This window comes from Artemia franciscana, chromosome 14, assembly GCF_032884065.1.
Source record: "Artemia franciscana chromosome 14, ASM3288406v1, whole genome shotgun sequence".
NCBI classification, from domain to species: Eukaryota; Metazoa; Arthropoda; class Branchiopoda; order Anostraca; family Artemiidae; genus Artemia; species Artemia franciscana.
In genome coordinates, this window is record NC_088876.1 from 4,056,034 (window position 1) to 4,083,332 (window position 27,299).

Here is a 27,299-nt window from a genome sequence, read left to right on the forward strand (position 1 = left end):
TATAGATATTCAGAATCCTCATTAAGAAAAAAATTATTTGATATATATTAAAAAAATTACATTATCCAGACAAAAAAAAGAACATGATAGAAAAATAAATAAATGCTAGTTCTTTTTCACAGTTCGAATAAAGATGGTGCATGTAGCCTGCTTCTCTACAAAAAAAAACTTCCCGCAGGCTGTTATCCATTTTTATTTTTTTATTTCAATAAATTCTTTTACGTTTTTAAATAAAAAAAATAGTTAAATAATAATTAAATAAAAATAATATTTTGAAAATTTTGCAAGACCCCTCTCCCAGGCTGTCATTAATTTTTATTTGGTGTTGGTAGCCATAGTTTGGGTTCTGAGGCAAATCCCACAGGGTTTTGTTTGGAGAGAAGCTGGCTGCTTCTTACTCCTCGATCTGGGCCCCTCTAGTCCGGTCGTTTTGACATCGTCAGCTGCTACACAATGTAACACTGAGAGTCGGATTGTTGGAAAGTAGCCTATGACCAGTCAAACGCTTTACCAGCTCGGCCACACATCGACTTGCAGAGAAACTGTATTTATTCTTTTTATGTTTCGAAGTTTCAGTTGACGTGTGTTTGGATTTGTACCCAGAACTCCAAATAATGGAATCTCTTGGAAGTAAGGCCAGAATTAATTTAAAGGAAGAAAAGCATTCATGGAAGTCATTGATAGCAAATTATATGTTAATCTATAAATAAAGAAAATATAAATTATTTAGATATTGAACTTTCCACTAAATATTAAATTATTACATTTTATCGGTAGTACAGGAAAAATGGAATATAATTAAATTCTTATTTCACAAGACCTGTTACGATCTTAAAGCCTAGGATGGGAAATTATAAAAATGTCGGAAATTTTCGTTTAAAATTGTGAAAATTCGTTTCAAAATTAATGGGGTGATCTAGAAGCCGTATTCACATTCTGAAAAGTATAAAAATAAGACCAAATTTTATTTTCAATGTCCAGTTTTCAGGTTGAATGTAGGAATGGAAAGTTGATAGAATACTGAAATTTTTCGACTAAAATAGTGCAAATTCGATTGAAAAGGGCATAAATTTAATTGATTTAATAAGTGGTCCAGAATCGGCAATTGCTATACTATTGACAGTGACCCCTGATGTTTTCCAATCAAGATGATTATTTGAATTAGATTTACTTTGCAAATTATATATATTAGTTCAGAAGAGCCTGTTGATATTTATGAAAATATATTTAACTTTTCCCTTTCACTCAAAAGGATGCTCTTACTAATGGAAACTAGATTTACGTTGCATGGGCAACGTGAGGGGTTATGGCAACCTTTGTTTGGCTTTGTTGAGTAAAGTGTTGCGAGAGCAACACTTTGGTTTTGTTTCCTCGCTTCGATTAAACGCTGAAGCTGCCAATCTGTAAGGATCTTAAAATGAATATTAGGTAGACCAACTCGCGAAAGTTGCAAACCCCACATTGCAACTAACAAAGGTTGCAAACCCCTCATTGCTGAAGATGATTGTAGCCTAACAGCCGATTGTTGCTTAAAACTCCCCTAGTTTTAGTTTTTTTATACATGTCTGGACCTTTCAACTATGCTAAGCAAATTAGCTATCTCAAAATTTGATTGGACGGGTTTTGTGAAACTATGGGCGTGGCGTGGGAGGGTTTCGCACCAATTACATTAGACTCATAAAGAGGTTACTAGAGCTTTCATTTTCAAAAGAAACCTTATGTGCTTTCTGGGCGTAATTTACAGCCCTTACTCTTGGGCTCCGGGGGTTGTGTCAACCCCAGAGGCATTTTGTTTTCTTCTGATCACTTTCGACTCTTAAAAAGGGAACTAAAACTTTCAATTTCCAATCAAATGAGCCTCCTCTAAGGCTTATATGATCACACCTGCCATAACAACTTTATACACCCGTGGGACATAACTTAAAACCTTACCCCTAGGCTCTAGTCTGGGTTTTGAATCAACCCTGAGGGCATTGTTATATGCTCTTTGAACTATCTTGAAAAAAATTGGTATCTCAGAATTTCGATCAGATAAATCTGGGGAAACATGAGCGTGCGTGGATGGGAGAGAGCTGGTTGCCCTCCGATCACTTTCGAATCTAAAAAGGGAACTAGAATCTTCAATTTTGAATCAAATGAGCCTCCTTCAAAGTTCATACGAACATTCCACAGTAATAACCTTTTATGCCTTGGAGGCTCGGCTTATAACCCTTGCCCCCAGGGTCTAAGGGTTTGTGTCAACTTGGAGGCATTATTATACGCTCTCTTGATTATTTTGAACAAAATCACTTTCTCATGTTTCGAGCAGATGCATTTGGGGGAAAAGAGGGCGTGGGAGGGGTAGGCTAGGTGATCTCTGATTACTTTTATCTCTAATAAAAGTCACCAATACTTCCGATTGCCAATCAAATGAGACCTCTCTGAAGCTTATGAGACCGCCCCTTCTAAAACAAACTTAAGTTTAATTATGGAGAACTAGCACAGCTTCTAGTACGTGGCGTGAGGGCTATTGGGAGAGGGAATCCTCAAAGACGTAATTACTGGGCTTTTCAACTATACTGAACAAAATGGCTGTCTCTAGATTTTGATATGATTTGTTTAAAAATGATGGAGGGGGAGGGATTGGTGGCCCTCTTATCTCTTTTGATTCTTAAGAGTAGAGTAAAACTTGATTTCCAATTGAGTGAGCTCTTTTCAAAGTTTCAACGAAAGCTCCTTCTGCACAAGTGCCTTGGTCAAAAAAAATATATTGCGCTAACATTACCTATTACTTAGGCAGTACTATTGCGCTGCCTATCATAAGGTCAACTGTAGTGTGTTTCCCATCAGAGCAATAAGTAGTCCTGAGCAACTGGAGCTAAATTTGAAAATGAAGATTTCTTTTCCACGTTTTCCGGGCGATTTTGACCAATGTGGATGCTAATATCAAAGAAGAAATGATTTAGTAAGGGTTCTAGCATTCCATTACTAATTTTGATATTTTATTTATGTTCTAACATTTATGTTTGATTGAAATAACCTGGAATTATTTTCGTACCGTGTTATATTTTTAGGTCTTAATGTCCAAGCATTTTTTTGTTGTATTGTACCTCCAGGGATATCCACCTTAGCCTGTGGCTAATATGGGGATAAGGTTCATTTAGCCTATGATGAAAATGAATGTTAAATTTAAATTTATGATATAATCCTGGGTATATATTTTCATGTTAGGGGGGTGGGTGTATATACTCTGTAAATATATAAGTTTTAAGAAATTCATTAATTTCTTAGAAGACTGGGAAAACAAGGAAATAAGTAAAGATAAATTTCTTCCCCTGAATGATGCGTTTACTATGATTATTCTGCATATAGAGTAAGAACTTTTCTCTTGAGGTGTTTCCTTATATCCAGCTGGGCTCCTAGACTTATTATGCTGGTTGGCTAATTTGACAATTTGTATAGGCTATAGCCTTTTAATATATATATATATATATATATATATATATATATATATATATATATATATATACATACATATATATATATATATATACATATGTATATATATATATATATATATATATATATATATATATATATATATATATATATATATATATATATATATATATAATGAAAAAAGAAATCACCAATGCAACAGCACAAAAAAAAGACAGAAGGAGAAAAGGAAGACTGTTTTTCTACATTAGTAATTAATATAGATCAGTACTTGAATGAGGCCTTAACCCTACACATCCATGCAATCACATAGGTCAAACAGCATAGCCATACACAATCAACCATAAAGAATAATCCATGGACAGGCTGTCATGTTGTAAGTAAGTATAAGCTGTCATCTACCAAATATGAAAAATAAAAAAAGACAAATAAATCAGAGGCAACAACCCAACACAAGGGCTCACCAGGAGAATACACACTTGCCTGTAGGGTTTTGGCACTTTAAGTTCCCTACCCAGGCAAGTGGCATGCCTACCATAAATTTCCCATGGTATCTCCATGTTAGGTATCACCCATATGACCCCAAATGTAGAACAACCTAGTAACACCAAAACAAGCTTATCCTACATAAATATATATATATATATATATATATATATATATATATATATATATATATATATATACAAGAATAATACTGCTGTGGTTAAGGTAGGAAATGAGGTTAGCAACTGGTTTTGTATTAAATCAGGAGTTAAGCAGGGTTGTGTTGTATCCCCCTTTATATGGATCATTTTGATGGACTTCATCATAAGGAGCACAGGAAAGGCAATTGGACACCACAGAATCAAATGGGGAGGAAAACACTCCTGGACTTAGATTATGCTGATGATTTAAGCATATTAGATGAAAGTATGAGCAAAATGAATGAATTTTTAGAGGTTTTGTAAGTTCAGGGTACTAAAATAGGTTTGAAAATTAATGTTAAGAAGACTAAGTTGCTAAGGCTAGGAATAAGTGAAGATGAAAAGGTGACATTGGGTAACAAAAGATTGATCAGGTTGGGAGCTTCACTTACCTTGGTAGTATTATTAGTAAAGATGGTGGGAACAGTGAAGATGTTAAAAGCAGAATAGCTAAGGGTCAGGGTGTTTTTTCACAGTTAAAGGAAGTTTGGAAGAATAGAAAGATAAGTCTGCAAACCAAGATTAGAATACTGGAAGCTACAGTGATGAAAGTGGTCAAATATGACTCTGAAGCATGGGCGCTCCAAAAAGCAGATGAAAATTTACTAGATGTTTTCCAGAGAAATTGCCTACAGATTGTTCTGGGTACCTGGCTGACTGACCATATTTCAAACAGTAGATTGTACAAAAAATGTGGTTCAATGCTGTTCTCTAGGGCTATAATGAAAGAAAGATTGACATAGCTAGGCCATGTTCTGTGGATGAAGGATGACCGATTGCCAAAGATTGCCCTTTTTGGCCAATTGTCTGGGGCTACATGGAAAGCAGGTTGTCCTTGTCCAGGTTGGGAGGATGTCAGAAATAAAGATTTAAAGGAAATGGGAACTTCCTGGGATGGTGTAAAGAGGGAGGCCTTGAGTGGCCTTGGACAGCTTGGTGCTGCAATGAGTTATTAGTAGTATATATATATATATATATATATATATATATATATATATATATATACATGGTAAAATTCTAGTTTAGTGACTTCTTGCTATCTAGGAAAGAGGTTATGTTAGGAAAATGAAACTTTCAGGGATGGGTCTACAGGCTGAAGTATGACCTGGGAAGGTATTGTGAAGTACCTACCTCCACTCCTTCTCCCTCTATAGGGCCCTTTGATGACCTTTAAAAATATGTGTGTTGTAAAAGTGAAACCTTGCAAAATAGATCTTCTACTTGAATGAAGTACAACAAAATTGTTTTCAGCTTCACAACTTTGCTCAATCCCAATTTATAAAATTTTGAAGATATCCAAATACATTTCCTAAATTTTGAAAAAAAAAAAATCATTTGGCTCAGAATTCTACTCAAATAACAGGAATTGAGGTAAAATGTTGTTTTGTCAATATTTAAATAGGTATAGACCTGTCATGCAGGCAAATTTCAGGGCCCTCTAGAGAGAGAAGGAGTAGAGGTGGATACTTTAAGATATCATCCTGGGACATAATTTAGCTTGTAGAGCCATCCCCAAAAGTTTCATTTTTCCAAACCTAACCCCTTTCCAAGATAGTAAGAAGTCACTAAACTAGAATTTTATATATATATATATATATATATATATATATATATATATATATATATATATATATATATATATATATATATAGCTTATATACCCTATCAAATGAGCCATCTGGTGGTGTCCTGTGCCTCCAGCCAGAAGTTCTGATGTTTTTTTCTATTGTTGCACACTTTTATAAATCATTTTAAATATTTTTAACATTCTGTGAAAAAAAACTAGTGGTAAAACTCTAGTTTAGCTTCTTTTTGCTATCTTGGAAAGGGGTTAGGTTAGGAAAAATGAAATCTTCAGGGATAGGTCTACAGACTAAATTATGTCATCAGTGGGAAGGTGTTTTCAAATACCTGTTTCTACTTCTCCATCTAGAGGGCAGTGATCTTTGATAACCTGTAAAAATTTTGGTTTTACAAAAGTAAAACCTTGGGAAATTGATTCTTTTTTCTAAAATGAAGCACAACAAAACAGTTTTCAGCCTCACAGCTTTGCACAACCCCAATTTATAAGGTTTCAAAAATCTGTAAATATGTTTTGTAAACTTTGAAAACACCAATTGATATGGCTTAAAATTCTATTCAAAATAATTCAAATGGCATTTTCAGAACTAAAATCAGAGGCAACAAAACTGATAACTCAAAATTAAGGTAAATGTTGTTCTGTCAAAACCTGTCAAGTAAGTAAATTTCTAAGACTTACGAATCAGAAGAGGGTTAACATAGAAGCTTGGCAATACCTTCCCATAGTATATTTTTGGCCCTGGATTGATTACTGAAAGTTTTTGTTTTCCTAACCTAACCCCTTAACAAGATAGTGTAACATATGGACCAGCAAACCCCCTCCCCCTTTCAGAACTCAAAACCAAATCTCTCATTCATTTATTTTAGAAAGTTTTAAAATAAGAATCTCTTATACATATAAAGATTTTAAAGTAAAAGTTAATCATCTCATAGGATTTGTGCTTTTTTTTAGTACAAGTTTTATAACAGGCAAAAAATGATACTTTTTACCTTTGGTACAAATCTTCCTTCAAGCAAAAAATGATACTTTTTTGACTACCAAAATTAGATTCAAACTTTTGAATAAAGCCAATTAGAAACCAGATTTCTACACCTGGTCTGGTCAACAAACTGAAGGTGAAAACCCTCGTTATAATAAATCTTTGCAAGGAGGTTAAGCCATATGTTGTATAGTCAAAAAAAAAGAGTTGTGTTGCAACTCTTCTGAGGTCAGTCTACCCTGTGCTTAATTTAGAAATCCGGATTGATTCGGGATATATAAGGTGAACTAAAAGTTAGGTAGATAATTCAGTTTTTGGGTAGACACTCTTTGATGCACTTGTTATACCAATTATTGGAGCTGTTTTACCTGGAGTTGTATATGAAGTAAGAAAATAAAATTATTGTCAATAATTGTGTTTGTCTTTGAGTTAAGGTATAAGTACAGTTCCTATTGTCTGCTGGTACGTTCCCAAGGGAATCTACCCATCTCGGCAAACCTGAACGTCATGATGATGAATTCGTCTCCAAGGTTATAGAGACTGGCCAATAGAACCCTCCCTATCCATATCCATTAACTATAAGGCTCCCATACCACAAACAACTAAACAATATAAGAAATCAAGTAGACCTTATAAGCAACCAGTAAAACTATAAGAAGTCGAACAAATCAAATAAGAAACCCCCCCCCGTAACATTTGGCGCGGCCATCAAAAAAAAGACACTAAAGGAACTGTATATGCCTAACAACATGACTACCTGCTACCCTAGACAAATATGATTATTCACAAATTATTTTTTGATTTTAAGTGCATTTAATTTTACATTATTTAAGTGCAGTATAATTTTATTTCTACTTATGTATTCTTTTGTGTATACCCCATCTTAAAATAATTAGAATCTTAAGTAGTTAAATATAAATAAATCTTAAATGAAAACTAAAATTTTATATACCGCATAACTTCAAGAAAAAAAACTGAATTAAAATAACAAATATGGCTCATGAACAAGATGAATTATTAAAAGCGCAACAAATCATTGCAACTTCGGTAGAAATTGCAAAATCATTACCTGATTATGAAGGGGATACAGATGTAGATCAATTCAACATCCACTTAGGACAATTTGTTGAAATGACAAAAATTGACTTAAATGCATTAAAAAACATGCTACTCTTAAGACTAAAAGGACAGGCTTTGACATTTTTGAAACAAATTGAAAATACCGTAGGAACTGAAACCACCTCAACAATTAACTCAATAAAGTTATTGCAACAGGCTTTTCAAAAGAGATTCATCGATACTAGTTCATTGAACAAACTAAAACATGGGTTAGTAACATTCGAACAGACCCAGAACGTAAGAGAATATCTAAATAAGATCAGAATCGCAACAGAAGCGCGATACGGTCCAGGTGAAGGGGAATTGTATGAAAAAATAATACTAAACGCATTTAAACAGGGACTCAACCCAAAACTATATCGTCTCTTAATTTCCAAAAAAATCGACGACTTAGAACTGGCAGTTCAGGAAATAGAGACCGCCGTGGAAATCGATTCCATAGTCCTGCAGCACCAAAAACTATCAATAAATGCGGTAGAAAATAAAACAGGTATAAAATCAAGAGATTCCTCTCCGCGATTTTTCTCCAGAGAATCATCGCCAAAACCGCTTCGAAATCAAATTCGAACCACCACACCTCCAAGACAAGTACGCTTTGCCCCCAATAATCAAATGAGGACACAAGCCAATATAGAACCACTAAGATGCTACTCCTGTAACCGGTTAGGTCACATTGCAAGAAATTGTTTTACAAACAATAATTATCGCCCAAATTTTAGGGGATCGAGCAATCATTTGTCCAGGGGGACAAACTATAATGGGTACGCCCCTAGAGACAATCGGGGGAATACCTTTTTAACAAGAGGTAATTATCCAACCCGAAATTTCCAACGCAGTACGAATCAGTATCGCGGAGGGTACCGCGGAAGGACAAACCAACCTAACAATGGTTGGAATAGAAATACAAGAGGTAACTTTACCAGCCGACGGAACCCATATAACAACTCAACTTCAATTAATGATCAAGAAAACCAAAATAGAACTAATGAAAACTCTACACCCGAAATCTGGGAACCCCAGGGAAACGAATCAAGCCCCCAAAATTCATAGGACCAAAATTTGGTGGCAAAATAATATATAGGTCCCTGCCAGTGATTATACCTTTTTTAAGTGCAAATAATAATAATATGTTACCAGTATTTGAAAATTTTAATGCAGGAAATATTTATTTCTCAGCCCTTATAGATTCAGGGGCAACAGTAAATGTGATAAATACATCCGTATTTAACAAATTACCCAATTATATTAAACGACGAATGAACAATATATGTCCCAATTTATCAAGTGTGACGGGACACGACCTGGATGTAAAAGGCACTGTGTACCTAACCTTGCGCAAAGATGACAGAAATTTCTATACTCGATTTATAGTTTGTAAAAATTTTCCATACGAAGCAATAATAGGTGCTAACTTTTTAAAAGCCAATAAAATATTATTAGATGTAGCAAATTCAAAGTTTATATATCCGACAAAAACCAAATCAGAAATAAATAACATACAAGCAAACAAGGTAAAGGAAAACATAGGCAACATGAAGGAGTATAGAGAAAAACAAATTCAAGAAATTTCATATTTATGGAAAAAGCTAGCGAATGTAGAAACTCCCAGAAAAAAATCAGAAGATAATATCCTAAACTCAATAAAAGAAAGTCATAACGAAAAATATTATGGATTCCTAGTGAGAAAAACTAAGATTCCCCCTAAATCAATGCAGAGGGTCCAAATATCACAGATGTTAGAACCAGTTAATGATAAAAATGAAACTTGGGTAGCATCGCCGTCGGAAAATCTCCCGAAAAATATAGTTTGCGAAGAACAAATTATAAATTACGAAAAGGGTGAAGGTTATATTTGGGTAACGAACACCCACGAAAACGACCTAATCACCCTAAGTAAAGGTACATGTTTAGTAGAGATACAAATAGTATCGGAATCCGATATTAATAATTGGAAAAATTTGGAAAAGAACTTAGTGAATAATATTAATGTTCACGTTGACAAAGAATTTTCACTGACGCGATCTCAATTTCTTGAAAAATTCGAACTGAGTCACATAACCGATGTACCATTACAACAAAAATTATGCGACTTATTATGGAAATATAGAGATGTCTTTTCGACATCTGAAGACGACATAGGACTTATCCCATTTTATGAACACGCAATACAAACCACGGGGTCGCCAGTTGCAAAACAACCATACAGAATTCCTTATAAACATAAAGAATGGCTAATAAATAAAATACATGAACTTGAAAAAAATCAAATCATAAGGCCAAGCATAAGCCCATACTCTGCCCCCGTTATTTTAGTCCCGAAAAAGAATAATGATCTTAGACTAGTGGTAGATTATAGAGCTTTAAATAAACAGGTAGTAAGTGACAAATTTCCCCTACCTAGAATAGACGAAATTCTAGACTCAATATCAAATAAAAATAAAATATTTACTTCCCTAGATTTGACACAAGGTTATCATCAAGTAAAAATAAAAGCGGCCGATATTTTTAAAACAGCTTTTTCAACATCTGAATGTGGTTCTTATGAATACTTAAGAGTACCATTTGGACTAAAAACCAGTTCAAGTGCATTGTGTAGACCCCTCCTTCATTTACTAAGAGGCCTAAATAACATAATTCATTTTGTTGATGACGTCATAGCTATGGACAAAGACGCGGAGGACCATTTAGTGACCCTAGCGAAGGTATTTGAGAAATTTAGAGAAGGCAATTTAAAATGTAGACCTGAAAAAGTAAATCTTTTTCAAACCAAACTAAAATTTTTAGGAGTAGTTGTAACACAAGGACAAATTTCCCCAGACCCTGAAAAGATAGAATCTGTTAAAAATATAAAACCCCCTCAAACAATTAAACAATTACGAGGAATCTTAGGATTAATGAGCTACTTTCGAAAATTTATAAGAAATTACGCACAAGTAGCAAAGCCTCTCACGGACCTCACTAGAGGGAACCCCCAAAAAATTACATGGTCTAAATTAGCTCAAAATTCATTAGATCATTTAAAAAAGGCTTTGACTTCAGAACCTATCTTATGTTTACCCGACTTCCAAACAGGACAATTCGTTGTTACTACGGATGCCTCAACCAAGGGAATTGGGGCGATTCTCTCCCAAGTAATAAACGGGGAAGAAAAAGTTATAGCATATGCTTCGCGTACTCTTACGCCTGGAGAAAGTAATTATTCTGCGACACAACTTGAATTATTATCGATTATTCACCATTTAGAAAAATTTAAACATTACTTGGTTGGACGAAAATTTAAACTACGTTCCGATCATAAAAGTCTTCAATACCTACAGACTTTCAAAAAACCGTCCGGAATCCTCGCGAGATGGATATTAAAAATTCAAGATTTAGATTATGAATTTGAACATCTTAAAGGAAAACAAAACGCCCCATGCGACTATCTTAGTAGATTTCCAGATAATGCTCCCTTAGAAAATGAAAATGAAGAAATTAACACGATAAAAGAAAAACATGCTCCGAAAAATAAAAATTTAAAAAGGCAGACCAATAATTTAGTAGAAGAAAAACACAAAGACAGCCCACTATCTTTAAATAATATAAAAATACATCAAAAGAAAGATAATATTTGTGCGGCTCTAATAGAATATTTCTTATATGATAGAGACCTACCCAATGAAATGAAATCCTTTAAAAAGGAAATTGATAATTATTATTACGATTTAGATGAACAAATACTATGTAAAATAATGACCAATAATGATAAAAGAAATCAAACGACCATTATACCAGTGTTACCCCAAACTTTGGAACAACCCGCTTTCGAATTTTTTCATTCTGACGTAGGAGGTCACTTAGGAATAGAGAAGACCTTCCATAGGTTAAAACAATACTTTTTCGTTGCTTCAGCCTTAACAAAGTTAAAAAATTACGTTAATAGTTGTGAAACATGTAATTTAAGAAAAAATCCTCAAGTCTACCCTAATCCAGGGACAGGAAGAACTCCTACGGCCCGGTTCCCCTTCGATATAGTTTCTTTTGATTTATATGGTACTAGTGGAGGACTACCCATGTCTAATGAAGGACACACCTGTGTACTATCAGTGATTGATCACTTTTCTGGTTTCACTTTTGCTAAACCGTTAAAAAATCAAAGCGCCTATACAACGTCGAGAGCTCTCGCTAAAATATTCCTTAATTTCGGTATTCCTAATACAGTATTAAGCGACAACGGCCCTAACTTCGTATCGAAAGTAACTAAGGATTTAATGTCTTTTCTTCAAATAAGTAAATTGGTATCAACCCCCTATCACCCCCAGGCCAACGGGAAGATCGAGAACAGGCACAAACTTTTCTCTAATATTTTAAGCATTTATACGAAAGAAAATCGCAGAGATTGGCATAATGCCTTACCTTATTTAACAAATGTAATTAATACCGCTTACTCCCAGGTCATTCATGATAACCCGTTCTACATATTATTCGGACGAGACTTTAGAATCCCTTATAAGGAAATTATAGAATCGAGACAATATTATAATGATTCTCAAGATTATAAGCAAGAATTTATCAATAGAATGAGAAAAACTTACAAACTTGTAAAACAAGAAATAGAAAAATCAAAAAGACAACAAGAGGCCAAAAATATTCCAAATGTTAAAGGAGAAATCAATTTTCAAGTAGGAGATTGTGTTTATTTAAAAAATGAAACCAAATTGGAAGGCAAGAAGCTTTCTAACAGGTACGCTGGCCCCTATAGAATAATTAAGAAATATGATAATGACGTTACATTCAAACTATTAAAACCACAAACGGGGAAAACTTATAAAGCCCATGTTAGTCGTATAAAAAGGGCAAAATTCACAGAAACATGGACCCCTCAACCTTCAACATCAAATACCTCGGAGGACGAAAATGAACCACCTCGCTCTAGACTAAGTGAACTTAAACCTTTTAATTTCAAACAAGGATATTTTGAAAACAGTAGTGACGAAGAAAAATTTAATGAATTTCTAACCATGACAAATATGGTTACCCCCCCAAAATGTACCCCCGTTACGCGGAGACGGAGGAATAGCGATTCATTTTCCAGTGAAGAATCAGAAGAATTGGACTATACGATTTCTCCAAAGTCACAATTCTTTCCAGATAAAATTTCAACCCCTTACCCCCCAAAACGTTTCCCCGACAATTTGGTGAAACCTATTTCACCAATAGACAGACCTTTATCGTTACACGATGAATTAAATAAGGCTATACAGACACCTGGGGACATAGAGTCACAAAGGGACAAACAGCCCCAAAAACAAACATTAAGAGAAGCAATGGATATCATTAATTACCCAATTAAGACTAGACAGAGTACATTTTATACTAATCCAGTTACTGATGAGCAACAATATCACGATATAACCGTCTCAAAGGCAAAACCAAAGGACTGGGTATCTTGGAAGGAAACCTTAATGCAAACAATTCCTCACCCTCCGGAGGACATGGCTTTCAAGCAGTGGAGGCACCCCAAGAAAACATTTGAATCCTCCCAAAGCTCACAAGAATCGTTCAATTCTCCCGAGCCCAGAGATCAACAGGACGAGTCAATCAGTAAACCCTCTACTTCACGAGGAGAAGAAATTTACGAAGGTCAGGCTGGATCAACACCTAAATCTCAAACCTCTACTTCAAGAGAACCAGATACTAAATCTACAACTAGTTCCTCAGATACTGAGAGTGAATCAGGCACAAATGAGCCCAAAAATGTGGAAGGAACAAGACCACAGAGTGCAACTGCCCAGGCTAAAAAGGCACAAATTAAAGGTCAAAAATTTCTTAAAAAACAATATAAAAAGTTTGACTTGATATCGCTAGCAAAGCCAAAGAAAAAAACCGAGTCTACCGAAGAGAAGGTAACAACAAGGTCAGGCCGAGTCGTCAAAAAACCAGATAAATTAGATTATTAATAAAAGAAAAATAAAAATCTATCAGTCCTGGATAAAATAAAGGAAAAAAAGACAGGCCGATTTGATTTTTCCTGAGGGGTAACTCGATGTATTTATTGATAGCATCGGGTTATGACTCAGAGAAAGTTGACTTAATTTTTTTTTTTGCTCCTCGCCAAGAGACCACTCCCAATAAAATCCATAAATAAAAAAAAAAAGGTACTTTTCAGAAAAGTTTAATAAACTCCGATTGAAGAATTGGTTCATCAAAAAGGACTCAGTATTGTGAGTAAGTCACAAAACTATTTTATTTAACAAGAATTTGTTACTATAGCCCACCGCAATAATAATTCCGTAACGCAAGAGCTTATTAACACAACGATAACTAACACCTGCCCTATAGGAATCGCTGTCACTTTGTATACCATAGAAACTAAAATATTGCAAAACAGCTTGTGGAGATAACCATCAAATAATAGTAAATAAAAACTCATTAATAGCCTTAACGAAAATATTATTACAAATAGTTAATAACAACAAGCGTCTTCGTAAACTGTAGTCGTAGCCAAACTTGTGCTAATTTACCTTGCAATTTTATAATTATCACACTCCTTTCAGGCATATTCTTGGTTCGCCTCCCTACTATTAAATAGATTTAGGGGCTTCGAATAAATTAACTTGTAACTAAAAAACGACATTAATATAGCTATAACTTGTAACATCTAACAGGCATTCAGACTTGGCATCGAATCTACTTCATCCTCCCGGCAGTATCAAGATCGCACTTAAATATTTTTTTTATATTATTTTCTTATCTCTTTTCTCCGTGAATATGGCAAAGGGAATTATAGATACGGAATTTATTTCAATTATTCATGCCAAGGAAAATATAATATATTCGGCCGCTATGCTAGTCCAAGATGAAAATGGTAAAGAAATATACGCAGAAAGTTGGTACCTAAATTACAATTTGACAAAATTTAAACCCCACACGTATAAATTTGGGTTAAAATTAGCTAATACCCCAAAATATCGACCCGCAAGGGGAGAAGTAAAAATCAAATTCTCAAACAAAAAACAAAAAGGGACTAACTTGACAAGTTTACAGTTAAAAATAAGAAAACTACAGACAAAATTTAATATCTGCTACTGGTTTTGCAAGGGGCCGACACAAACTGACCTTCTTCTAATTGATAAATGTAAAAACCCAAAAATATGTTATAAAATCGAAGAAAACGAAAATTGTACCAAATACGAAGGAATTCATTACCCATTAGAAGAAATCCGGCATTACGCCAAATTTTTATACGACCCGAATACACGAGAATATGCCGTTAAAGGGGATAAAATCTTCTTAAGACGAAAAAAATCTAAACAATCTAAAAAAGACGCTTACAAAAACAACTTGCATACCAAAAAATTTTAAAATTCTAAAGTACAAATAATTTTTTTTAGATCTGTAACCAGAGGGACCAAATCAGGTAAAAAAAATTCACTCAACTAACAGCTTATATTAACCAGAGGAAATGTCGCATAATAGAACCTTAGAGAATGTTCTAAGACCCCTAGAACCCGTCATAAACCAAACACCCTCAAGACAAGACTTTTGGCTTCCAAACAAAACCCAAAGTCTACCAGATCTCTCAAAAATAAACCATGAAACGAACGAAAAAATATTAGAATCAGCAGTAAAAAATGCAGTAAAAAATTTGCGTTACGACTTACTTCGTTCCTTACTGCACGTTCCAATTATACCTAGCGATAGTTTGATAATTGAAATAATGGTCATATTACTAATAAGTACTTTTTCGCCAGAGGTAATGAGAAAAGACTACGGATACAGGCACAGGTTCGCCCTATACAATTTTACTGTACTTCTTTGCTCAATCCCCAAAAAGAAATATCCATTAATCGCGTCCCTAATATGTGAAAATTTTTGGTTAACACCACTTGAAGAAGAAAATTTCGAGCTACCTTGGCCTTCAAAGTTCTTAGAAATGCTAATGGAGGTAGATTATAGGCTATTTAACAAAGATCTACTCCTTAAAATCTACAAAAATAACAATGTAAATTATTACTGGATTAATAACTCTATTCATCACTTATATCTAGGACAATACGAGCTATTAAAACGCTTAATTACTAAGTTTTATACAATAGACGAAAACATTGGGTCAAAACTAGTAAAAGGAAAGGATATTCTAATATATGAAAAAATAATAAATTGCATAAGCCCGCTATGTTTTCATAAACAACTGATTTTCAAAAGAGTTTGTATTACTCCAAACAACCCCAGTTTAAAGGAATTGTGCAGAAAAAACATACGCTTTATGATGAAAAAAACCGACATTCACTATACGTTAACTAACCTAGTACTCCCCGAATCCCTAAAACGGTATTTACTACACATAGAAGATATTCGTGGAAATAACAACCAAGAATATCGATTGACTTTTATGACTCCACACCTGTTAAAATCTGAAATAAATCAATTTTCGAGCCAAGGGCCAATAATAAATATTTCAAATGACCATGAACTAGATTGTTCAAATTTTATCTAACTAATATCACTTTTAAACAGTAAAATATCGATAAATTAGTTTCTTTTACTCATTTCTTTCCTTCTAATGTGCAGAAATAAAAATTGTCTCCTGTGATTCTACTACTCTATTTCCGAGTTGGGATATTCCAAGGCATAATGATAGAAAGGCTATGATACAAAATGTATTACTTTTCGACACATTGTGCGTTGGAGGTTCAGACGAATTGGATTAGAGTACCAACTTAAAAAACATTAAGTTAATGTAACTTGATTTTTTTAGAAACCGGGCGATATCTGCCAAGAAAGTCAAGGAAAATGAGTAACCAACCACCAAATTATTTTTTCGCAATTCAAGTCAAAAGCGCGCAAATAAAAAGAAAGGCCTCAGAGGTACAAAACTACATGATTAATATAGACCCTAGTTTATCGCAAGCCCTTATTCAACAAAGTACTTTTCACGTTACACTAATGGTCATCCACCTAAAAAATAATAGTGAAATCGAATTAACAAAAAATGCTTTCGCAAAGGCAATATCTGCCTTTCAACAGGAACTCAGTGAGAATCAAATAATACTCGACTTCCAAGGCGTCGGAGAATTTTCAGAACAAATTTTGTATGCCCAGTTAAATAATGAGACAGAATTTAAAGCTCGCTTAAGTCCTCTTTTAGAAAGAATTACTAAAGAAATCAGTATAACCGGAATACAACTCGCAGACCAGGAATGTTGGAAGCCTCATTTGACGTTAGTAAATCTCAGAAAAGTCGCGAGGCTAAGAAGGATGGCAAAAAAACTACCACCATCAATAACGTCTATTTTTAAAAACATGAAATTTGGATTCGAAACCGCGAAAAGCATTCAGTTCTGTTCCATGAATAGTCCAAAAAACGAAGAAAATTATTACCAAATATTATCCGAAATCAAATTCAACAAAGAAACCAACTAAAGAAATCTGGAAGAAATGAGAACGAGAATATATAATAGATAATACAATTAACAGGTAATATATCATTGCTATAAACTTAATAACCCTTTACGCCACTAACGGCAAAGCAACTAACCTATGTATGCCTTTTATCAAAAATAAAAATTTTCTTTTACAAATATAAAAATAAGCATCTCACAGGGTATCTTTTAAATCAAACTCCTTTTTGTATTATGTATAAAAATTCTTATCCTTTTAAAATAATTATAATTACGAAATCAACTTAAAGCTCAATCCATTTTTATCACCAGACAGACACAAAAAAAATAAAGGACAGCAACAAAAAAAAAATAATAAAAGCACAAAAATTTAAATCTTACCAAATTTTAGCTTCGTCTTGCAAAAAAAAAAAAAAAAATGCCGATTCTATTATAGTATAAATCCTAAAACCTTAAAGTATGAACAACTCTATCTGCGCGTACTAGCATTGAAAACGAAACATATTTTGTAACCTGGCAAAATTACAGATCTCTGAAAGGCAAAATTGCCAGTTACGTGTGAAGGTGAAATTCGCAAATAGACGTTTTATCTAATAGACTCGTGACATATAAAAAATACAATATATGCATTGTATAATAAATAACCCTTAAGGTACGTCTACTAATGTAAGAATAATTTTTACAACCAAGAAATGAACTTTAATTATAACACCCTACAAACGTTTTTCGCATGACAAAAGTGTAATTGCACATAAAAGACCTGTAGCAGTTTTAAAAGAATTTTAAAAGACCGCCTAGCGAATTTCAAACCGAGAAAAAGTTACCACCCATCTTTTGATTTAACCAATTATGACGAAGGTTCCCCAAAGGCATTTAAAGAATTAACCAATCACAGAGACCAACTCAGTGGTAGGTTTAAAAATTTATCTGATACCAAATTATTTTGTCAAGTAATTTTGTTTATATTAAAAAAAAAAAAAAGTTAAAAAGTGCAATCACTTTATATTCATTATATAGAAACTATTAGGTTTACCTAATAACCTAGTTAATACTTAAAATATTAACTAGCTCAAGACATCAATTTATACTTAATAAATATGTCCATTAAATGGTTACGACGCGCAGAGTCCTTCTGACATAAATAAATTAACACCATAATATTTCCAGATCATCAACTGAATACCAAGCCAAACAGGTAACCTTAAACTTATATACTGCTTAATAATAATACTGATTAACACCAAATAATTAGTAAAACTCAAACAAAACGGTACTGATTTGTAGTTCAAAGTCCAAAAAACGGAAGGATTGTAAGAAAATGAATCTAACGGAAATTAGAAAGTGGGAAACTCCAAGAAAATGTCAAGGGCCAAAAGAAAACCAAGAAACTCAATCTTTAGATTTTACAATTATGTCATATAATGTACTAGCTCAAGGATATATCGAAACAATGCCGTATTTGTACCATAATTGTAACGAAGAAAATTTAAAATGGCCAGATAGGAAAAAAAGACTTTTTAACCAATTCAAAATGTCAAATGCAGATATTGTATGCTTACAGGAAGTGGATACTAACTACTATTATAATACCTACTTATCGTATTTTCAATCTCAGGGGTATGACGGAGTGTTTAAACAAAAAACCCAAGAAAAGATTGATGGGTGTGCCACCTTTTTTAAAAAATGTAAATTTAGTCTAAAAGAAAATCATTCCTTAGAAATGCTAAAGAATGGAATAGATTTACTTAATCGAGATAACATTGCACTTATTTCTATTCTCACCCCATTTAAGAACCCGGATAAACAGATATGCATTGTAAACACACATTTGTTATACAATCGCAAAAGAGAAGATGTGCGTTTAGCCCAACTCCAAGTACTTCTAGCAGAAATTAACCGCGTTGTTTGCAAAATAACTAACGACCCTCCAGTTATCCTTTGTGGTGATTTGAATTTCACCCCTTCAAGCAAATTATACTCTTTTTTAAGCCAAGGAAGGCTTAAGTATGAACATCTAGATATAAAAAAATTAACTAACTGTGGTTCACAAAAAATTGGGAAAACCTTCCTCCCAAAGGAGCTTTATATTTCTGATTCTTGTCAATACTTACAAGAAATAAAACGTGATAACTGCATTGAAGAAGAATTTTTTTCATCCGGTACATTAACGCATAAATTTGCCTTTAAAAGTGTTTATAATTCAGATGAATTTCCAAAAGTTCGTTTGAATTCGATTTGTCACAACTTAGTTGACTATATTCTCTACAGTAATATTGACGAAAAATTCAACAAACATGAGAAACAAGAATTAATACTATTAGAAAGACTTCGTCTCCCAACATACAAGGACTGCTTAAAAATAGGACCATTACCGAATAATCTAAATGGATCAGACCATTATTATCTTGAAGCAAGATTTCGTTGGAATTGCGTATAAATAATAATATACTTTGTTAAAAAAAAAAAAAAATTTTTTTTAATAAAAGACCCTATAAAAATAAATTAATTTAAATTCTAATTTAATATAATACTATTTCTAGATAAGCCACAACTTATTCCCACAATAACAGGTAAATTGTTATATTCTGCTTAATTAATAAAACTAACAAAATGCCTATAAAAAAAACACGAAGTAACCCTAATCTAAAAAAAAATGAAACACAATATAAACCCCTAGAACAAAAACCTAGTGCTACCTATTATAGTTTACCCGATTTATACAGGTTTAACTATGAATTAAACGAAGCAACGTGGAACAGCTTAATTATTGATGCCGTAAAGAATCTAAATTATAAATTTTTAAGGACACCAATCATATTTAAAAACTATTTAATCAGGGATATGATGAATATAATGTTAAATTGTCAATTTTCAGAAGAAGTAGTTAAGGAGGGTTATGAATATATAAGAAAATTCTCATCAATAACATTTAAAACAATACTTGACAAAATTACCAAGAAGAATCACCCCCTAATTGAAGAACTAATTATCGAACATCTAGATATTTTTTGTGATGTAAATAACTTCACAATTATCTGGCCCTTACATTTCATATTAATAATAGTAGAAAAAGACTTAGAATCATATATTAAATCAAACTGGATTATCTCAGTTTATAACAAATATGTTGACATTACAGAAAATGAACCCTTAAAGGTTCATTGTCCCGTTTTACGTAGAGAAGATTACGATGCGTTAAAAAAACTAACGGTACGTTTATACCAAAATGAACAATACTTATGGTCAGAAATTTTTCCAGGAACAGACATCATCGTATCGGAAACTATAGTAGAAGGTGTCAATCCCTCTTTTGGTTATAAATTATTAAAATATAAAATAAATTACAATACAACTAATCAAACAAGTCTAAAAGGACTATGCAGAAATAAAATACGAACAATTATGCAAAAATTTAACATTAACCATACGTTAGAAAATTTTAAAATACCAAAATGTCTTGTTGATTATCTTATGTATATTAATATAAAAAACAGCGACCATATACTAGAAGTAAATTTTAGGACCCGTGAATCTTTAAGAACAGAATTTAAAGAAATTGATGAAAAAGGGCCTATCTTTAATGTAAATTATAAATAATATGTAGAAAAAACAAATTATTTATTTCCTTGGAGAAGAAAAAATTAATTTACCTTAGACGGTTTGTGTTATATACTAACAATATTAACACATAATATGGGTGGAAGTGGTAAAGGAAAAAAAAAAAAAAAAAAAAAAAAAAAAAAAAAAAAAAATTATTTATGCTAATCACTGAAATAACTCTTCTAGAAATAATGAAGTTGATAACAATATTGATGACCCTGTACGTCCATTCCAACACACAAGATATTATAAAACATGGAGTGATTTTCAAGCATGAGAACTCACTTCTGACCAGTAACAACGCGTGGAAAATATTTATGAAACTAGACCCTAAGCCATTCGAAACTTTATTCCAACAAGTAATACGGCTAGAGAAGAACACCTATGACTTAAGGGAATCAATTTTTCAATTTCTAAAATCAGACAAGGGACTGCAAGCAAGCAAAAGCAACCACAAAGAAAAGAAAGATATACCTTCCAAGAAAGATATACCTTCCCTTACCTTTCCATCTCCCACCTATCCCAAAGTCAAAATAAAGAAAGTAATTGATGATTTTGATGCAAAACTGGCCGAAATCGATAAAGCTATAGGACTCGGAAAAGCCATAGATAATAGAAAAAAAAGGTCAATTAACAATAACCAAAACTCGGATATCGATAAAGAGACCCAAAATACAATCGAGCCAATAAAGACCCAACTTAGACAAAGAAAATTTTACGATGGACAATATGCATTATTGAACGAATTACCCACTGTATGGAATTTCTTCAAAGAACTATGGAATGGACCAAAACAAGTTAACGGGGCTGAGAACAGACCAATTCAAGACAAAATAAATTTATCTGAAATAAAACCAACGAAGGTTGAAACGAGAGATATAACCAGTATTTCCTCATACACACAGCAAACCGCCACAATTGAAACCCAAACAACAAGCATTGTATCTAACCTTGCAACGCGAACGAACAAAATACCAGACATAATAAGAGGTATAGAAAACATCGAAGTGGGGTCAAATTCCACTAATGGTACCAGCAAACCGAAATACAAGTTTAAATGTCAATACTTTTGTAGAATAATAAACGCTACAACGGAAGCTGCCAAATCAAACACAACCTCCCTTATTCCACATACCGAAGAAAGCACGAAAGGATTAATGGAAATCCCCAAAAGCACCTCAAAAAAATACGAAACGACTACTTTCTGGAAATACGATACCCAGAACGAGGAAACAACGGCAGAAACTGATTTTACTCCAACAACAATCGAAACTGAACATACCCCAATAACAGAAGTGGAAGAAACATTCCCCTCGTCAAACCCCACGACAACTGACCCACAACCAATAGAATTAGACACTTCGATATCAGAAATTACTACAACAATTGTCCCTAGTGTACTAGTACCAAGTAGGAATGATAAAATTTTAATAACAGTAAGGCAACCCTATCGGTCAACTAGTTTAATTTGGACGTCAAGCAAAAAAGGCAGAATACAAGTTAGATGGCAAATCCCATTTGTCTACACCGATTATAGTAGAACAGAATGCATGGAAGGGGACAAAAAATGCCAAGATGAAAACCACTGGAGAGAATGCTGGACTATAGATGGTAAAAAAACTTGCGCACGTCTAGCTATGGCTGACGAACCAGCGAAGACTGAATTAGAACCCCTCCCGGAATTAACCATGGAAAATGCTCATAAAATATCAACCCATCAGGCCTTCCTCATATTATATAGACAAAGATTGGAAGCGTTATTTGAACTATTCAATACAGAAATACAAAAACTTAAACAAAGCACAACACGTATATTCGAAGTATTTTTCCGTAAAAGTAAATATAAAAGGTCAACAAGTTTAATCCCAATAGTAGGAGAGCTTGCATCTCGATTATTCGGTTTGTCAACCGAAGAAGATTTGAATATATTGAGAGATAATGTTAAAAGGCTCAATACAGCCATGAATACAACACTCCATGTACAAAAAATACAAGCAAGTATAGCAAACTATCAAAAAGACAAAATTGAGGCCATTTCCAAAAAAATCTCAAGAACGGTCAGCACAATGAATTATTTGAAAAATGAAGTAGACAGAGTAATCTCCGATTCTAGCTTAACAATGGTATCACTAGACATTGTTATTATGTCTTTGTTGAACTTGGCTACTGATGTCAGTAAATTTGAATTCGCATTATTTGAGTTAACAGGAGGAGCACTTTCTTACGACTTAGTAGATCCCTCGGACCTCAAGAACATCCTAAGTGAAATAAAAACTCACTTAACATTTGGTCTCCACTTACCGGTAGAACCAGAAGTAGCTAACTTATTTTTATATTATACCAAGCTAAGGGTGCATATCACCGAAATAAATGAACAACTGTTTGCTGTCGTAACAATCCCATTAATTAACCAACAGTCTATATTTGATCTATACAAAATATCTACTTTTCCAATTAATATTAAAGAGACCAATTCCTTCATGAGCATTACGCCTGAAGCAGAATATATGCTAATTGATCAAGACAGAAGGAAATATACACTCGCCAATTCACAGGATTTAAAAGAGTGCGTTTCTTTTAAAAATTTAGTCTGCCAACTAACGCTACCTATATATAATGTAAAAATCGGATCTTGCATATTAGATCTCTTCCTAAAGGAATCACAACAACAAGATATTCCCAACTCATGTGATGCTTTAGTAGGAAGCACAAAGAGAGAAATCTTCATTAATTTACGAAATGATTTATGGCTTTTTACAGTACCTAGAAAGACAGTGGGAACTCTTTCATGCTATAACAATACAAAAAAAATTGACCCCAGTTATCGAACCGAAATACTATTACAGGATGTTGGAACAATAACAATAAAACAAGGTTGCCGACTCGTGACAAAGGAAACAACTGTACAAACACCTTTGATCACAACTAGCACAAACGTTGTGAGCCCAAAAATAATAAATTTCCAAGGAATAAATTTGTCTTTTACGATACCAAACATGAACAACGAAGAATCAAAAATATCAATTTGGCCCAAAATAGAGAAATTTAAGGGTACTATGCAGCTAGCAAAAATAAAAGAGGCATTAGACCTACAAATACCGTTGTTCACAACAGAAGACCAAAGACTAAAGTACGTAGAAAGTCAATATGGACTATTCTCGCCAAATTCCTGGTACAATATAATAATAACCATATTTTTGGTATTTCTTATATCTCTAACAATAAGAGCGCTACTCACAGTAAATTATGGAAAGCTCTTGAGACGAAAAACGATAAAAAACGATGCGATTGATGCTCAGGAAATGCATCAACTAAACCCTACAGCCCCGGATGATATTTAAGCCATTATAAAGGGAGGTTATAACAGCATGGGAAAATCGAGGTCTTTTCCCATATATTCATATAACCAGTCCCTGCTTTAATAAATATTGTTGGTGTATTACAGCTAGAAGGCTAAGATACGATTTAATTGTATTACTTTTTGGCGGAAATACATCAGTAATATAAATATTTGGCAGATAATTTTTATGTAAGATCTAGACCTCTGACAAGTTTAATCACTTGTCCCTTCTTAATGTAAACAAGAGAATGGAGGTTGTCTCTTGTAATTTTTGATATTGTGTTGCTAAACTAAATATTCCTAACGCATGGCAATAGAAAGGCTATGACGCTAGAAATAGACGTTTCTTTTCTACAAAGTCTTGCGTTGGGAGTATAAAGAACTAGAAATATACAAAAAAAAAAAAAAAAACCTCCAAATTAATCTTGTGCATAATCAACGCCTTTAAACAGTGTTACTTGTTTAATCACATAATCATATGCCTATCATATAAATGTCACAATATCAATGTTAATCATAACCATCGTTTTTACAATTATATAATGTTGTTACTATTCTATTTAATAACCATATGATTCTGCCTGGAAAATTTTTCATTACAGAAATTGGCAATTGACCGACATTACATAATGGTCGAAAACTGGAAAACACCTATCATGATTCGTCAACCGCCAAAGAATGCCCGAAAACACATGATTCAACCAAAAAGCTATCACCCACATAACACCTCAGAGTACGCCATCTACCATACTGCAATCATTTTTCATCTTCTGATGGGACATCGCAAAATAGAGAAGGCGTAACATCCAGCCAAAATACAACCACAGCATATCCGCGAAGGCACCATAGATGGTAACGAAACACAACACAAAGACCCGATATCAACAACATCAGACCCAATGAAGATTTAAATCAGAAAATTCTAATCTTATAAACTTGGGAATCAACCACAAAGTAAGGTTTTAAACACTACCTCAGTCCAATAACGCTTAAAATGCAGAAGGGAGCGGGAAAGGAATGGAAGAACCGTAGTACCAGGCGTACATTTGTACTTAAACTCCTAGGGGATAGGTGTTCCTAGTCCTGCACTTCCCATTTTGAAAAAGCGTGATAGAAAGACAGACTGTGCGGATGCTGAATTTTTAAGAAACAAAAAAAAAAAAAAAAACTTAAGGGTGATAAACTAAAGAAATGACATTATATTAATTCAATCAGTGGATAGGGCAAGGACACGAGAATTGTGATTGGTGTATAATATTCCAAAAATAATAAATGGTGAACAATTAAAAAGTGCCAAGTAGTGAGAAGTTGGAACTTAATAAAAGTGCAAGTGGAAATACTTTTTATGTAACGTTGTATATTTTTAACTTTATTGTAAGAATACCTGGAATCAATTGAAAACTAAATAAATACAAAAAATTTTTTTTTGTGAAACCAGGTATTCAAGTATATACCTTATTAATGTCAAGTGATGTATTAATGTAATTCAAGTGTAAGGTGTAGGTTAATTAAAGGTATAGGAATATATACGTTTTCTTTAAATAATCATTTCTGTGGTGAAAGAATTAAAATAAAAATATTTTGACAATACATAACTGTAAGAAAAATAAAACTTAAGGACAGGGAATGTTCTGATTGACGAGGGCGTCAATCTACAGCGGGATAGGGGACATGTAACATATGGACCAGCAAACCCCCTCCCCCTTTCAGAACTCAAAACCAAATCTCTCATTCATTTATTTTAGAAAGTTTTAAAATAAGAATCTCTTATACATTTAAAGATTTTAAAGTAAAAGTTAATCATCTCATAGGATTTGTGCTTTTTTTTAGTACAAGTTTTATAACAGGCAAAAAATGATACTTTTTACCTTTGGTACAAATCTTCCTTCAAGCAAAAAATGATACTTTTTTGACTACCAAAATTAGATTCAAACTTTTGAATAAAGCCAATTAGAAACCAGATTTCTACACCTGGTCTGGTCAACAAACTGAAGGTGAAAACCCTCGTTATAATAAATCTTTGCAAGGAGGTTAAGCCATATGTTGTATAGTCAAAAAAAAAGAGTTGTGTTGCAACTCTTCTGAGGTCAGTCTACCCTGTGCTTAATTTAGAAATCCGGATTGATTCGGGATATATAAGGTGAACTAAAAGTTAGGTAGATAATTCAGTTTTTGGGTAGACACTCTTTGATGCACTTGTTATACCAATTATTGGAGCTGTTTTACCTGGAGTTGTATATGAAGTAAGAAAATAAAATTATTGTCAATAATTGTGTTTGTCTTTGAGTTAAGGTATAAGTACAGTTCCTATCGTCTGCTGGTACGTTCCCAAGGGAATCTGCCCATCTCGGCAAACCTGAACGTCATGATGATGAATTCGTCTCCAAGGTTATAGAGACTGGCCAATAGAACCCTCCCTATCCATATCCATTAACTATAAGGCTCCCATACCACAAACAACTAAACAATATAAGAAATCAAGTAGACCTTATAAGCAACCAGTAAAACTATAAGAAGTCGAACAAATCAAATAAGAAACCCCCCCCCGTAACACTACTGAAATCATCTGAATTATGTTTTCAAATCCTAGAGTCAAAGGAAAGTAGACTGAAATCAAAATTAAGGAAACATATCTTTCTGACGTCAAGGTAGGCCTGTTCTCTAGGAATTTTCTAAGCCCTAGAAACAAGGTTGGCACAAAAAATGACCTTGATAATATCTTTCTAAAGCATAAATTGGGCTTTGAATCATTCCTGAATGCTTCATTCTTTTAACTCAACTAGTTTCCAAGGTAGCAAAGAGAATCTCATCAAAAATTTTCCACCCAACAATTACTTTTGAAATAAATTAGTATTAATGTTCTTATTAGGTAAATTCCACATAAAAATTGCTCTTCAGAAACTTCAACCAGATATATTACCTCCCATATTTCTTGTCAATACTCTTTTCCATAGTGCATATGTACTATGTACAAATTTTGTATATAACCCAGAGCTACATCCAACCTCATTAGGGGAGGGGCTGGAATAGAGTTGTAATGGCAGCAATTATTATTCTTGAAAATAGCATCTAATTGTATATTTCTTTTTCCTAATCAGATTTCTGAATTATAGCACAACACGCATGACCAAGTTACAGATTGTAAGATTAGATTGTAACTTTAGATTGCAGA

General features: G+C 33.4%; 2 protein-coding genes across 2 annotated transcripts; both read left to right on the forward strand.

Moving 5' to 3' along the window:
• The first annotated feature begins 6,485 nt into the window (after positions 1–6,485).
• Positions 6,486–26,397, forward strand: LOC136035199 (uncharacterized). Its single transcript, XM_065716796.1, has 2 exons — positions 6,486–7,070; positions 20,974–26,397. The coding sequence occupies exon 2, from the start codon at positions 20,979–20,981 to the stop codon at positions 24,126–24,128; it is 3,150 nt and encodes a 1,049-aa protein (XP_065572868.1). The 5' UTR covers positions 6,486–7,070; positions 20,974–20,978; the 3' UTR covers positions 24,129–26,397.
• On the forward strand, positions 18,506–19,624 carry LOC136035870 (protein angel homolog 2-like). The gene has a single exon (XM_065717829.1). The coding sequence runs from the start codon at positions 18,506–18,508 to the stop codon at positions 19,622–19,624; it is 1,119 nt and encodes a 372-aa protein (XP_065573901.1).
• Positions 26,398–27,299: the final 902 nt, after the last annotated feature.